The 12175-nt window shown below is 45.6% G+C and overlaps 1 protein-coding gene across 2 annotated transcripts in view; it reads left to right on the top strand.

The window, feature by feature from the left end:
* The window catches only part of FAT3 (FAT atypical cadherin 3), a 767497-nt gene that overhangs the window by 740105 nt on the left and 15217 nt on the right, over positions 1-12175 (top strand). For both annotated transcript variants that reach the window (XM_070457139.1, XM_070457138.1), the window contains exon 22: positions 117-585. In XM_070457139.1, the coding sequence (XP_070313240.1) occupies positions 117-585 (469 nt within the window). The remainder of the gene's footprint in view (positions 1-116; positions 586-12175) is intronic.

Here is a 12175-nt window from a genome sequence, read left to right as displayed (position 1 = left end):
TCAACCCACAGCAGATTTGTGAGTGGATCAAAACCCCAGGCTGGTTGGGAACGGGGTGCCCGGGAGCGCATGGCCAGATGCACGTTGAAAAGCACCCCGGTGTTGGTTCCGCGCAGATCGTGGACGGCAGGCTGTGGTTTCAGCTGGACTGCGGCAGCGGCCCCGGCATCCTGGGCATCTCTGGCCGCGCGGTCAACGACGGGAGCTGGCACTCCGTCTTCCTGGAGCTCAACCGCAACTTCACCAGCCTGGCCCTGGACGACAGCTACGTGGAGCGCCGCCGGGCGCCCCTCTACTTCCAGACGCTGGGCACCGAGAGCGCCATCTACTTCGGGGCCCTGGTGCAGGCGGACAGTGTCCGCAGCCTGACCGACGCGCGGGTCACGCAGGTGCTGAGCGGCTTCCAGGGCTGCCTGGACTCGGTGGTGCTGAATAACAATGAGCTGCCGCTGCAGAACAAGCGCAGCAGCTTCGCCGAGGTGGTGGGCCTGACCGAGCTGAAGCTGGGCTGCGTGCTCTACCCCGACGCCTGCGAGCGCGGGCCCTGCCAGCACGGAGGCAGCTGCGCCGGCCTGGCCTCCGGAGGTGAGCACCCTGGGCCCCGCCCCGGGGGTGGGGGCTGGAGGTGGTGGGGGGGTGGGGGGATGGGGCGGGAGGCAGACCTGCCTGACCGCTCTCTCAAGCACCTGGGAGTGCTCTCCCAGAGAGGTGGATTCCCTGCTGGCTCAGCCTCTTAACCCCCTGATGGAAGTTGGCAATGACAGGAGCTGGTCGCTTTGCAGAATCCCAAGGGCGCAGCAGGCCAGCTGCAGGGGCCTGGAAGGTGCCGTCCAGCGCCCGCTCCCCGCCATCTCCACACCTTCCCGGGTCTCAGCAGCCCGGAGGAACAGGATGCCCTTTGAAGTGTCTGCCCCTTTGGACCACTTGCGTGTCACTGCAGAAAGACTGGTAACAATCTCAGTCGTGATGACCAGGCACTGCCCTCTTGCAGGCAGACATGAGACTTTAGCTTCTACTAAAGGGCACCTGAGGGTGGATCCGCCACCCTAGAAACAGAAGTGTAGAGGAGATGTTTTGGAGGAAACATTTTAAAATGTGTGTATTAGTGCAACTCCAAAAGAACAAGGAGAAGGCAATTTACATCAACTATCAAGACAGTCAACGAGAGCAGTGAAGCTTTACCCCAGTGAAATTTTCCCCAGAGATCATGAAGAGGACAGAATGGGGTAGGCAAAAAAAGGGGGAGAGAGGCAGGGATGCTGTGGGTTTATAGAGGGTTTCTATTGTACAAGGGGAAAGCTAAGACTCTCAGTCTAGGAGTCTGAAGATGAAAGAATCCCTGACTTTACTCAGAAGCAGGATCTGTGTTAATGTAAACTAGGTCAGGCTCTCCTGGCTGAAGGCTTTGCCATCTGATTTCACTTCAGCCCCTCTGCGGAATCTCTCAGTGGGAGTGTGATTAGCAAATTTAAACCTTCCTCACAAATCACACAGAGATTCCGCTGTGTATATTACCATCTACTGTTGGTGAAGCCCAACTCCAAATTTAGACTCCATTTTATTATTAGAATGTTGTGAACTGCCCATGAAATGATGTGCTGCTGAAAGACGTCACCAAAGTTATTTAGGCTTGCATATGTTACTGCCGCAACGAGGGCCACTTGCCCTGGGGGGAGATTTCTGCCGCCTCGATTTTAGAAATCTATTTGCTTTTTTTACTGTCTCAGCAGTATATGTAAATAAAGGGTTGTTATGGTGCCATAATTCTCGAATGATGGGCAGTAACTATACTTCAGTGGTTCTATAAACCAGCCTATTATGACAAGTCATGGCCAGTTTTTCACCAGCCAAAACAATTCTGCTAGTGTGAGCTATCCACGATGTATAAAGGGAGCATATAATTAAATTGGGTTGAAATAGAACACCACTCCATGTCAAATACTGGGTCCACAGCCACAAATTGTAACATACTTTTAACGGTGGCAGGATGTTGTTTTGCTGGCAAAGCTATGGGTTTCCACAATGGGTTAGCATGAAAATAATAATAATCACTGTGTTAAGGAAAAAGACTAAGGGAGCTTGTTTTTTCTTCAGTGTATATTTTAATTTTGTTGTTGTTTAGTTGCTCAGTCATGTCTGACTCTTTGCCAGCCCGTGGACTGCAACACGCCAGGCTTCCCTGTCCTTCACTATCTCCCAGAGTTTGCTTAAACTCATGTCCATTGAATCGGTGATGCCATCCAACCATCTCATCCTCTGTCACCCCCTTCTCGTCCCGTCTTCAATCTTTCCCAGCATCAGAGGCTTTTCAAATGAGTCAGCTATTTGCATCAGCTGCCCAAAGTATTGGAGCTTCAGCATCAGTCCTTCCAGTGAATATTCAGGACTGATTTCTTTTAGAATTGACTGGTTGGATCTCCTTGCAGTCCAAGGGACTCTCAAGACTCTTCTCCAACACCACAGTTCAAAAGCATCAATTCTTCAGGGCTCAGCCTTCTCTAATTACCATAAAAATCCCTGAGCTAAGTCTTCAGTGCAAGTGTGTTCATTAAATATCTATGATCTCCATCAGAAACAGCAGTTTTCCTTTGTTTTTAAAAGCTCATTTGGCTTAACCAAAGTTCAGGACTGAGGACCCACCTGCTGTATATCGATACATTTTCACATGGTCTAAAGAACCTGCTTTCCCTTTCCCAGGGACCCAACTTTGCCCGTGAGTTGCATCCGCTGTCAAACGCCTCACTGTCCGTTGCTCCCCAGCTTCCCTCCTATACTCAGATTTGGGATTGGGATTCTGTGGCAGGTATTCTTTCCTCCAAGGGAACAAAGTGTTTCTTTTATCAGCTCAAGTCTTTCCTTTCTACTGGGACCTCATGGCTTCCTAAAACAAAGTATCTTTCCTCGCCTCCATCTCCCTTCTCCCAAACCTACTACCTCTTATGAGAGAGGTGGTTGAGAGAACCCCGTGGCCCTTATCTCAGGACCCGCCCCATCGGGCAATCCGGAAAGGGCAGTACTGCACACCAGGGCTGAGCCCGGGCCAGCAAGCTCCTGGTGACCCACCGGGAAACCCAAGTGGACTTGCTTCCATGGGGACTGCAGAACCCTCTTCTGAGGAGGTGCCTATTTGCTGCCTGGCTCTCAGGATTGGGGCCTTGGCTTCTAGAAAAGAGGAGAGAGAATCCATTTTCTCACCCCACTGTGTTCACATGAGAGGACTCTTTGCTGGGTCCCCATATCCCATCTGCAAATTCCCTCAATGAGGGGCCCTCAACCTCCAGGATCTAATGTCTGATGATCTGAGCTGAAGCTGATGTGATAGTAATAGCAATAACGTGCACAATTAATGTAATGTGCTTGAATCATCCCCAGACCACCCTTGGTCCATGTAAAACTTGTCTTCCACCAAACCGATCCCTGAGTGCCAAAAAGGTTTGGGGACTGCTGTCCTAAATTGAGGAGAAGGAGATGGCAACCCACTCCAGTATTCTTGCCTAGAGAATCCCGTGGACAGAGGAGCCTGGTGGGCTGCTGTCCATAGGGTCACACAGAGTTGGCCACAACTGAAGCGGCTTAGCATGCATGCGTGCATGCATGCCCTAAATTGGTGCTAAATAGTAGGGAGGTGTGGGGGGAGCAAGAAAAGGCAGAACCAACAGTTTGGCCTTTAACTCATATCTGTGAACTATTTAGCTAATTATAAGGCTATTTAAAATAAGGGGGAAATCATCTCAGTTGTGAGTGATGATATGAAAAGAACAAGAAAGAAAAAGAGAAAAAATAAAAAGAACAAGGAAACTGTCATTAATGAAAGAATATTCATGCCTGGAAGAATTCCCTCTGGCTACCAGGGTATCTAATCACAGGGAAAGAGTCTTCCTTCCCCAGATCAAAGGCTCGAATGCAAGGAGCAGTCAAAGAGGAAATTCGAGCTGGAGAAAGTAGAGCAAGGTGCTTAAATGACTCCTTGCACATGAGAATGTTGATAACACAGTTATCTGGGCATCTTGCCGTTGTTGCAACCCTGAGTTACTTGTCAGTCTAAACTTCCAGACACCTGTGTTTCTACAGTCATTCTTTTGGACCTTAGAGGATACTGGGGGATATTGGTCATTGGCTGTCCTGGTAATCCTCTACTCTCAGATAGTGACAATCTTAGCACCAGACTCTTGTTCAGAGCATTCAGAATTTTAAAAGTGGGCAACCCAGAGCATGAAGCAGATTTCTTTCAGAGAAGCAGGATTCTGCTTGAACCGCTTCCTAACCCAGTCAAACCCTTCCTTGACAAGGCTGCTGAGTCTGCTAGCTCGGAACGGTGTGGTCAGCAGATTTGACCACTGTTATACCTCTGGCTGTTCCACGAGCCGGCCACGAGAACCCAGGGGAGTCAGAGCTCAGAACACTGACTTGTAATAAGAGGGTAATTATGACTCTGAAAATCAACCACAGAGGGAAGGCTCTCTCTTGGTAAAGCCTTAAAATTATATGTATTTCATAAACATGAGCTGGAAATAGCAACCGCTGTGAAAAAAGAACTAGCCTAGTCCCACTGTGACCCCTGTGCTTCCAGACCCAGTGGGTCGGCAGCAGCCCAGCGAGCGCCCACAGCCTGAACATGCAGGTCTCGGTCCTCAGAGTCTCATCCTGCTCGGCTCAAGCCCGTGACCAGAAGACACAGTTGCAGCTAAACTATAATTTGGCAAAGCAATGTGGCAACTGAGACTGCCAGGCCAGAAGCAGTCATTCAGGCGGCTTTCATGAGACTGAAGACTAGTCTTTTTTTTTTTTTTTTTAATATTTATCTATTTTTGATTGATTGATGATTGCTTTAAATGTTGGTTTGATTTCTGTCATACATCAACTTGAATTAAGCATAGGTGTACATATGTCCCCTTATTCTCTAATCTCTCTCCCACCTCCCGCCCTTTCCCACCCCTCTAGGTTATTACAGCCTAATCTTAAAATGAGAAGTTGGTAACTTTCAGTGATAGAGTCCCATTTGTTAGCTTGTCACTTTGTTACTGTGTCCTTGACGCTGTGGTAAGCACCTTGTGAGTGCTTCTGCGCTGAGATGCAGTTTTCACCCTAATACTCTCGCTGTTGTTCAGTTGCTAAGGGTGTCTGACTCTTTGTGACCCCATGGACTGCAGCACGCCAGGCTTCCCTGTCCTTCACTATCTCTCTGAGTTTGCTCAAACTCATGCCTATTGAGTAAGTGATGCCATCCAACCATCTCATCTCTGTCGTCCCTTTATCCTCCTGCCTTCAATGTTTCCCAGCATCAGGGTCTTTCCCAATGAGTCAGCTCTTTGCATCAGGTGGCCAAAGCATTGGAGCTTCAGTTTCAGCATCAGTCCTTCCAATGAACACCCAGGACTGATCTCGTTTAGGATGGACTGGTTTGATCTCCTTACTGTCCAAGGGACTCTCAAGAGTCTTCTCCAACACCACAGTTTGAAAGCATCAATTCTTCAGCGCTCAGCCTTCTTTATGGTCCAGCTGTCACATCTGTACATGGATCAGTGCTATTCTTTGCTCCCCTCAACTCCCATTTTTCTGGTAAAGCAACAGACAAGACAGGTCAAGTAACCAGCCCACCGTCACACAGCTAGTAAGGTCAGGAAGCCAGGACTTGATGCAGGTTTGTGGAACTCCTGCCCCCTGCCCCCAGCCTATGCTCTTAAACTTTGTTGCTCAAAGTGTGTTCTAGGCACCAGCAGCGGAAGCATCACTGGAAATGTTAAAAATGCGGCATCTGAGAATAAGTCAGAATCTGTGTTTTTAACAAGATCCCTTGGTGATATGCTGTCTCTGAACTGCCCTGAAAGCACCCCTCCAAAAAGACAAGTTCTATTCTGTTTTTGTGTGTTGTATATAGTATTTCTGAAACCAAGGTGCCTCTGCACCACCTGAGAACCTGATTAAAATGAGACCTTGTTCTAGAAGAGTCTCTTGCTTGTTAAGGAGAAAGGAAAATCTGTTGACTTGCCCCGGTCATTCTCTGTCCACATCAGAGGAACCTTCTGCTAGGTCACTGAGTTGTATTTTGCAAATTCCTGAACTTACCACTCAAAAAAAAATTATCAGTGAAAAGTTTGGAGAAAGAAAAAGACCCAAACCTACAAATCAGAATCTCAGAATCTGCAAGAGTAGAATTCAGGCATCTCTGTTTATAACAAGCCTCCAAAATCTATTCAATTCTGAACTTGAGATCCACTGACATTTGAGAATCCCAATAAATTCTGTATTTGCCAGAATGTGAATCAGTGAATTCCAGGAGACATAGGATATTCATAAGTTGAATGTCAGATGCACAGCCTGCATTTTGTAATAATTGCTTTAGTGTAAAGATTGAACTTTGTTCCTCAGAAGTTTGGGGTCACCCTGAGCTCCCTTTCAAAGATAAAAGTAATAGTGTGTACCTTCCCCCTCTAAGCAACGTGCACGAGGCAGCAAGTTCCCAGATGTTGTAAATAGCTGGGCACATAAGCATCTTCAGTTACAGAGTGACCTGTGCTACTTTGGGTGATGTGTTCAGTCCCTAACTTGTAAGTGTCTAGATTAATTCAGTCTACCACACTCCAATCAATTGCCTGACTTGTGTGAGGCTCTGTGTTAAGTTCTAGGGTCCTGTTGCTGTCTTTGTGACCAACGGATCCACTTATGCGGCCTCCCTCCCTTTGTGGGTGGCTTAAAGGAATTGGACAGGTTTCCTGTGTGTGCTCAGCCCACTGGCCCACTTAGCACCAGGGGACAAAAAAGCCAGGCTCCCAGATAGTATACTGTGGACAAATTTGACTAAGATTTGAAGCTTATGAGGGGAAAAAGTTTTGGGTTTTTTTTCTGGGTGTCTTTCTTCTAAATACTGAATTAACTTTCTGGGGATTATTTTAGAAAAACCTCATGGTAATAGCATTAATAATATTTTATTGATCCTAATAGAAAAACTCAAAACCCTAAAGCAGTCAAATTTTGTGCAGACACAAAAGAACATGCTAGAAAGTGAAATGTTACAGTGTGCTTAATGTTGTTAACACAGTAAGTGTTTCTGGATCCTCGAGGAAAGTATTAGAGGCTCAGCCCAATGTACAGTGTGGGAATTGTGAGCCAGCTTTCTTTGGGAAAGCTGGAGAGCTCCCTTCCAAAAGTTTTCATCTCATGAGGTCTGAAGGTAGTGCATGGGCCCTGCTTGGTGAAAGAGGAAAGTCTGAGTGACTTCAAGTTGAGGGGGTGAAGTAGTGACAGAGGCCGTAAGCCACAGCTAAGCTCACTCCACTTTTGAGTGGCATCCCACGTGATAATGTGGTCAGCAGTTTTCTCAAGCTCACTGAGACTCACGTGGACAGAAGTTTCAGTATTTCCCAATAAATAGCTTATGTGCATGTTAAGTCACTTCAGTCGTGTCTGACTCTTTGTGACCCCATGGACTGTAGCCCACCAGGCTCCTCTGTCCATGGGATTCTCCAGGCAAGAATACTGGAGTGGGTAGCTATTCCCTTCTCCAGATACTGCCTACAAGTCAGAGTTAAAAAGAAAAACAAAAACTCATGGCTTTCCATTGTTTGATTTATGAGCAAGAGAAACGAAGCTGATTTCTGAATCCATTCTAATTACAGTAATTATAACAATAAAGCACCTAATGTTTGTGGGCTGCATTGTGGTTGATGAATCCAGAAACCTCATTATCCTCTGTGAGTGGGTATGAGTGAGGCTTAATTATCAGATAAAAACAGGGAGGTTCCTAGAGGTCAGGCAGCTCAGCTGATGGGAAACAGCCAGAACTTAGATGTGTACCCACATCACAGCTCTCTCCCCAAATCATAAAGTTCCTGGAGTATCTAAATGCAGTCCATAAGTGAGCAAGCATAGTGGTCGATGCTGCCTTCAGATCCCAAGTGCTAGTTCCACGTTTGCCATTATTTCCCTCTTTGTGCAGAAGGCAGATGTTTCCTTATCAAGGAAGCAAAACCCAATCAGGATAATGTTCACCTCCACCAAGCGAGTGGGGCAGAAGGTGGAAGTCATCACTTGGATGAATCAGGTCAGAAAACAACTACTAAGTCAAAGGAGTAAGATAGAAATGATCTTGATTATTTGCCTACATGGTCCAAATTCACTCTATAATTGCTCAAACCATTTCTATTTATTGCATGTTATAGGTTTTGCCATGTTCTTCTTTGAGCAAGGACAGGAGAGGGCATTTTAAGTTTTTGTGGATGCAGATTTCAAAATCATCTGCATCAGCTGTAACTAGTATCGCAAGCAAGAGCATAGCTTTGAGAGAAGACTTTAAAATACACTTCTCGTTTCATAAGGATTAGCGAGGTGATAACTGCTTGTTCTTTTTTTTTTTAATGTGTATCTCAGTGCTAGCAGGACAATTATCTTATTTTTTTTTTAATTTTTATTTTGTACTGACGTGTAGCCAATTAACAAACAATGAGAGTTTCAGGTGAACAGCAGAGAGACTCAGCTGTACACACATGTATCCGTTCTCCCCCACACTCCCCTACTGTTCAGGCTGCCACATAGCATTGGGCAGAGGTCCGTCTTTGTTGGTTCTTGTTGTTGTTATTTAGTTGCTTGGTCATGTACAACTCTTCGAGACCCCAGGGACTGTCACCTGCCAGGCTCCTCTGTCCATGGGATTTCCCAGGCAAGAAGGGTTGCTGTTTTCTTCTCCAAGGGATCCTCCTGATCCAGGGATCAGACCCACACCTCTTACGTCTCCTGCATTGGGAGGTGGGTTCTTTACCACTAGCAGCACCTGGGAAGCCCCTTGTTGTTGATCTATTTTAAATACAGCAAAGTACATGCCCCTCCTAAACTCCCTACCTATCCCTTCATCCCATCCCTCCCCCTTACAACCAGAAGCTCATTCTTTTATATGTGGAATCTAAAAAAGAAATGATACAAATGAATTTACTTACAAACCAGAAACAGACTCAATTATCTTTTTTAATCTGGAGAATGGTATAAAGTGGCATCTCCCACTTGTTGACTGTGTACCTTTGGGCAAATAATCCTATGTAAGACTCAGTTCCCATTTTTTAAAATAATAGTACTTTTCAGCATGGGGTTCTTATCAAGTATTAAGTGAGATAATACATGGAAAGCTCTTCACATTTTTCCTAGCATGTAAGAAGCTGCTGTTCTTGCTAATAGTTTCCTTATTTACTATTTTCCAACCCAAGAAAAAAGAATGCACCCTTTTGAATAAAACTTTGAAATTGCCCTCTGAATTTTTTCTTTTATGTACACAAAAGTGTTAAAATATTATTTGTGATCGAATAATGCCTTGCCATCTTTTGAATTCTCTTCCCTCTATTTGTATTTTATATCAATATATGGTAATGCTTTGGAAAAGCAGAAGCTTTACTATGCTCTTATCTTTGTTATGATTATTTAGCTCCCTGAAGGGCGCCTGATGCTGTCTGTCTCCCTGCATCTCTTTCGCTTCCTTGAGAGTTGAGGGGAGCCTAGTAAATGGCGAGTTCTGGCTTACTGACAATTCCCAATGCCAATACAGTCTTGCAGAAATATCTGAGAATCTGAAAGTCTGGATTCAAGTTCAAATTCATCACTTACTAGCTGTACATACTTGAACAAGCCACTCATCTCTCCAACACTCCCAGGGAGTTAAGGTGTTAATGGAGCCTCTTATTTCTTTCATGGAATTATTGTGATCCTTCACAGAATGACAAAGTGATTTTAAGTCACTAAAACATGATATCACTTAATATCATTGTGGCAGACTTGCTGATGTTATAAAATTTACTATTAATAATAATAGGGCTCAGGCCATGATAATGAGATCATAAATAATACTTTGTTAGAATGAGTTAATTTTATTAACAAGCCAGTTTTGCAAAGGCTTAATAGCAAATAGAACTTTTCTTTCATTTAAAAAACACCTGACTACTTTTTAAAATCCAATTGCTTTTCCCTTTCAGCATGTTAATGTAAAACTCTCTCCAAATTTAAAGTTCTGAAATCTCCCCTGGTGACTCAGATGGTAAAGAATCTGCCTGCAAGGCAGGAGACCGAGGTTCCATCCCTGGGTCAATCAGATCCCCTGGAGAAGGGACTGACTACCCACTCCAGTATTCTTGATGGAAAAATCTCATGGACAGAGGAGCCTGGTGGGCTACAGTCCACAGGGTCACAAAGAGTCCAACATGACTGAGTGACTAACGCTCACAAAAGCAACATGTCTTGCAAAGGGCTCTCTGCCTCTCTTGCCTCATGGGTTTGAGATCAGGAGAGCAGATCCTGGAGAGTTTGCTTCTCTCTTTAATAAACACAGAAATCCATTAGAGAGTACAATGAAGTGTGATTCTTAAACTGCAGTTCAGGAGAAAACTGAACAACTCAGATTCTGAAGCCAGACCGCTGGTGTTCAAGTCCACTCTAGTTTCATGACTACATAATCTACTTCTCTGTACCCCATCTATAAAATTGGAATAATAATAATAGTCCCTTTATCGTAGGCTTGTTTTGAGACCTACATGAGTTAACACAAGTAAAGTGCTTAGAACTCTCCTTTGTTGTTGTTGATCAGTCGTTCAGTCGTGTTTGACTCTTTGCGACCCCATGGACTGCAGCACGCCAGGCTTCCCTGTCCTTCACTAGCTCCCAGGGTTTGCTCAAACTTACATCCATTGAGCTTCTGATGCCATCCAACCATCTCATCCTCTGCCCCCCTCTTCTCCTCCTGCCTTCAATCTTTCCCAGCATCAGGGTCTTTCCCAATGGGTTGGCTCTTCACATCAGGTGGCCAAAGTATTGGAGCTTCAGCTTCAGCACCAGTCCTTCCAATGGACACTCAGGGTTGATTTCTTTTAAGATTAACTGGTTTGATCTCCCTACTGTCCAAGGATTCTCAAGAGTCTTCTCCAGCACCACAGTTCGAAAGCAACTGTCCTTGGTCCATAATAACTGTCACTAAGTGTTAGTTACCATCATCATCATCACCTTCAAAATAGACATCTAAGTTTCTCAGATACAGAACAGGGCTTCTCCTTGTGCAGGATTTGCAGTGATCTCTGTGCTTGTAGGTGGTGTTTTTCTGCCTTTATATCTCTATCCCCAGCTGTGCTGGTAAACCAATTCTCTAAAAATAAAAGCCCTGATCTGCAGTCTTTGCTGATTTCTGTGGTGTAACTATTCCCTGCCTGGCTGGCATCAGGCTGGCATCAGTGACTTAATAACTGTCTGCCAACTTCCTGAACACTGAAAGTCAGTACCCCCAACCTTAGATGAGCCAGCTCCAGCGCATCACTGCTGATGGCTTAGACACGCAGTGGCAGTGAGTAGGTTAACCAGTCAGGCTGGTGGTGGCATCAAGTAGTGCTAAAAAAAAAAAAAGCAGGAGGAAATGTGTGGGAGTACAACGGTGCCCTGGAAGGCGGGCCTCACTTTAAATTCTGATTGCCCAAGGTCAGAGACGTCAAATCAAAGAAATCAAACCCAGGACCCTCCTTAGAATCCAGTTTCCATGATAGTGAGTCAAATGCCCCTTATTTTCAGACAGTCCCTCCTTGCCCCTCCCTCACCCCCGCTTACTTCTGCCATAGTTTGAGAAACAGCCAAAAGCTTGTCAAATAGGAGCTGAGAGGAGGCGTCTTACCTGGGCTGACCCCCCTTGCCTTAGATTCCCCTCCTGACCGCCCTCCCCATCCTCATCATCGCTGTGCTTTGCAGATTCCTGGTTCTCCCGCCCCTCCCTTTAGTCTAAAAAGGAACTGAGTTCCTTCTCACAAGTCACTCTCCCTCTAAACAGCATGCCACCCTCACCAAAGACTAGCCAGGTGACATAAAGAAGCATTTTTTCCCCAGTTACAGCTGCTTTCAACAATCCCCACTTCCATTTAGGTGAACAATTTCCCAAACTGGAAAAAAAAATTACCCCAAGTCAGCAGCATAATTTGAAGCTAGCATCCTGTCCACAGACTTCAGGCTGGCTCTTTTTGGACACAGCTTGCATCAACAGTGGTCTTTCTTTATAAATTAGTTCTCTGATGTTCCACTGGTGTTGCATTCAAGAGTCTCGTGTCTCTCTGAGCTTCAATCCCTGGTTGTCTGTGATTCTTAGTGCCAGGGAGGCTGGGGCTACACAGGTTCCTTCTTCTGTGAATGTGAAGATGTCTCTCCTGCCTCTTCCACTTGCCTCACA

This window comes from Odocoileus virginianus, chromosome 28 (genome assembly GCF_023699985.2).
Source record: "Odocoileus virginianus isolate 20LAN1187 ecotype Illinois chromosome 28, Ovbor_1.2, whole genome shotgun sequence".
NCBI lineage: Eukaryota > Metazoa > Chordata > Mammalia > Artiodactyla > Cervidae > Odocoileus > Odocoileus virginianus.
Note: the sequence above shows the minus strand (reverse complement) of the source record. Positions and strands in the feature narration are given on the sequence as shown.